The following is a 2,497-nucleotide window of genomic DNA, read 5'->3' as shown; positions in this document are numbered from 1 at the left end:
TATTGACAAACCAAGAGTCATCTGTGAGACACCTGTCTCTACTTTCTCTACCTGTACAAGTAACTCCCAAATTGGAGTCATGGAAAGTCATGGAAACAAAGAAGGAGTCGATCATGATCTTTTACATTCATGATAGTCATTTCCCCAATTGTTTAGGAACCTGAGAAGTATGATCTCGTTTACACGTGGAATCTAAATTAGTCAAACTCGCAGAAGCGGAGAGCAGAATGGTGGGTGCCAGGCCCTGGGGTCGGGGGTTGGGATGCTGGTCGGCGGGTACAGGGTTTCCTCATGCAAGATGAGTGTGTTCTAGAGATCTCATACACAGCAATGCGATTATAGTCTCACGATCTGCCGGAAGGGTGGCTGATCTTAAGAGTTCTCACCGTACGCACACGCGCGAGTGGTAACTGGTGATGGATATGTCAGTTAGCATGATCGTGGTGGTTATTTCACAGAGTAGACGTATATCAAAATAGGAAGCTGTACACCCTACATATGCAAAGTTTTTTGTCAATTATACTTCAGTAAAGCTGGAAAAACAACAACAAAATAGCAGCCAGTCTGTGTTCTGTGCCTTTTGCTGGTGAAGCAAATGCAGATGTGACCTGGGACAATGTAGCGTGATGTGAAGACACCCCTCCCCCCCCACACAGCATATGCACAGAGACAAGGCAAAGCAAGGGACACTATTATTTTAAGACTGGTCTCGAGCAGCAGAGAGGAAGACGGCTGGGGCATCCTTCCCAAGGGAGCAAGGCCTCTGCAGCCTTCCAGCTTGGGGTGGGGGAAGCTACGAGCTCCTGATGGAGTTATTTAAAGTGACACATCTTCAACTGCTTCAGACCCAGTGCTTCACGAAAATCAAGAGAAAGGGCAAATTGTTGACCAGGTCTATAGGCTTCCTGCCAACTTTTTAAAAACTTTATTAATGTTTACTTTTATTTGAAAAAAATAGGTCAGACTCTAGTTCCCAAGGCTACTTTGAGGTTACAGCTATGTGACTGCAGAACTCTCTGGGGAGTCTGGTGGAAAGATTGCAAAGTCCTGAGCTAAGCCAGTTACCCTGAACTACGGCGGCACAGAAGGAAGTTAGAAGAGAAACAATGATTCTGGTTGATTTGGGTCTGAGGAGAGGGGGTGGGGAGGGGTGGAGTTTTCTTAAGTGGAGCTGACAGCTGATGGATTCCAGCTAGGGCAGCAGTAGGCGATATAGCATCCAAATAAACAAACAAACAAATGTGGTAAACTGGGTGTTGCTTCCGGATGAGGACACATTGCTCTTTAAGTGTCTACATGTACTGTTAGGTGGGGACACATGGCTTTCTGGTTTGCAATTCTGCCCTTGCCAAAGCTAGTGTCCCAACCAGGGTAGAGGGTGGGGAGGAGGAAGAGTCTCATGTATCATTCTCACCTTTCTCTCCTGATATGCCACACGCTTGCACTGGTTTGGGGAGGTAGTGTCAGCTCCCACTCTATGCAGCCCGCACACACATGGGGGTACGAAACCTGGTCATCTGACCCCTGGGTTCCAATAAGGACTCTGAAATTTGTTCCCTATGTCCACAATTACTAGGGACTTTTTTTTTCCATAAACAAACAAAACCATTTCCCTAATCCCATTTTCTATGTGAATCAACATGATAGTTGCCCTTTTCAATGATCTTCATTATCACTCAGTATCTAATTAAACCCTTGTTTCATTTCCAGACTAAATTAGTTATTGCTTAGTCTGTTCGCTTTCTAGATAACCCTAATATTTTTCTTAGGATGCTTCTAAGTCTTCGGTCCATTGTGAAAGCAGTCTTCACCTAGAGAACTCCTACAAAGAGGATAAGTTTTCAAAAACACAGTTGTTTGGGTAACTAGAAACAACCAGCTTTGCATGCTAGAGCAAAACCCCTCGGAACATGCCATAAGCCAGGGAAAGACATCTATGTCGTACTGTGGCATTAGACACCAGCGTTGGCATGCCTCGTCACGTCTGCAAGATCCAGGACCATCCAAGAGACCTAGGAATCCGCTCCAGCTTGCCTGTGGTCTCTCCACATGCAAACTCAGCACTGACGAAATTATCTTCGAGGCATTAGAGAGAGACCCTGTTTTCTGTCTTTGAATGTTCAGGCAGGTCTGGCCTTGGGCCCTAGGAGGGGCGGCTGCTGCCACGGGGAGGGCGGGGGAGCCTGGAACTGGGCACCTCAGCTGCTCTTGGTGAGCTGAGAGCATGTGGAGGGTGACAAACCATGTCCCAGTCCCTTCTGGGATCTGAGGGCAGAGCCGCTGGGGTCCAGTGTTAATTAGTCAGGTGCCGCCAGCAATTCGGAGGGTTCAGGGAAGATCTGGAAGGTTCTCAGAGGCTTGGGCAGGCTCCTGACCCCATGGCTTCCGGCCCAAAAAACCTCCTCAGGGCCTAATCTTTCCTGTCCGGAGGAAGTAGAAGGAATAGGACTGACCCCCTTCCCCCCGCTTCAGGGCACGGATGCCTCCATTATATTTA

At 47.7% G+C, this 2,497-nt stretch overlaps 1 protein-coding gene across 1 annotated transcript in view; it reads right to left on the bottom strand.

Annotated features, from left to right (window-relative positions):
• Window positions 1–436, bottom strand: part of FAM20A (FAM20A, golgi associated secretory pathway pseudokinase) — a 15,753-nt gene extending 15,317 nt beyond the window's left edge. Inside the window, exon 1 of the mRNA XM_011368567.2 lies at window positions 387–436. Within this exon, the coding sequence (XP_011366869.1) occupies window positions 387–436 (50 nt within the window). The remainder of the gene's footprint in view (window positions 1–386) is intronic.
• Window positions 437–2,497: the final 2,061 nt, after the last annotated feature.

The sequence above is a fragment of the Pteropus vampyrus genome, unplaced genomic scaffold, assembly GCF_000151845.1.
Source record: "Pteropus vampyrus isolate Shadow unplaced genomic scaffold, Pvam_2.0 Scaffold143, whole genome shotgun sequence".
In the NCBI taxonomy this organism is placed as follows: domain Eukaryota; kingdom Metazoa; phylum Chordata; class Mammalia; order Chiroptera; family Pteropodidae; genus Pteropus; species Pteropus vampyrus.
Note: the sequence above shows the minus strand (reverse complement) of the source record. Positions and strands in the feature narration are given on the sequence as shown.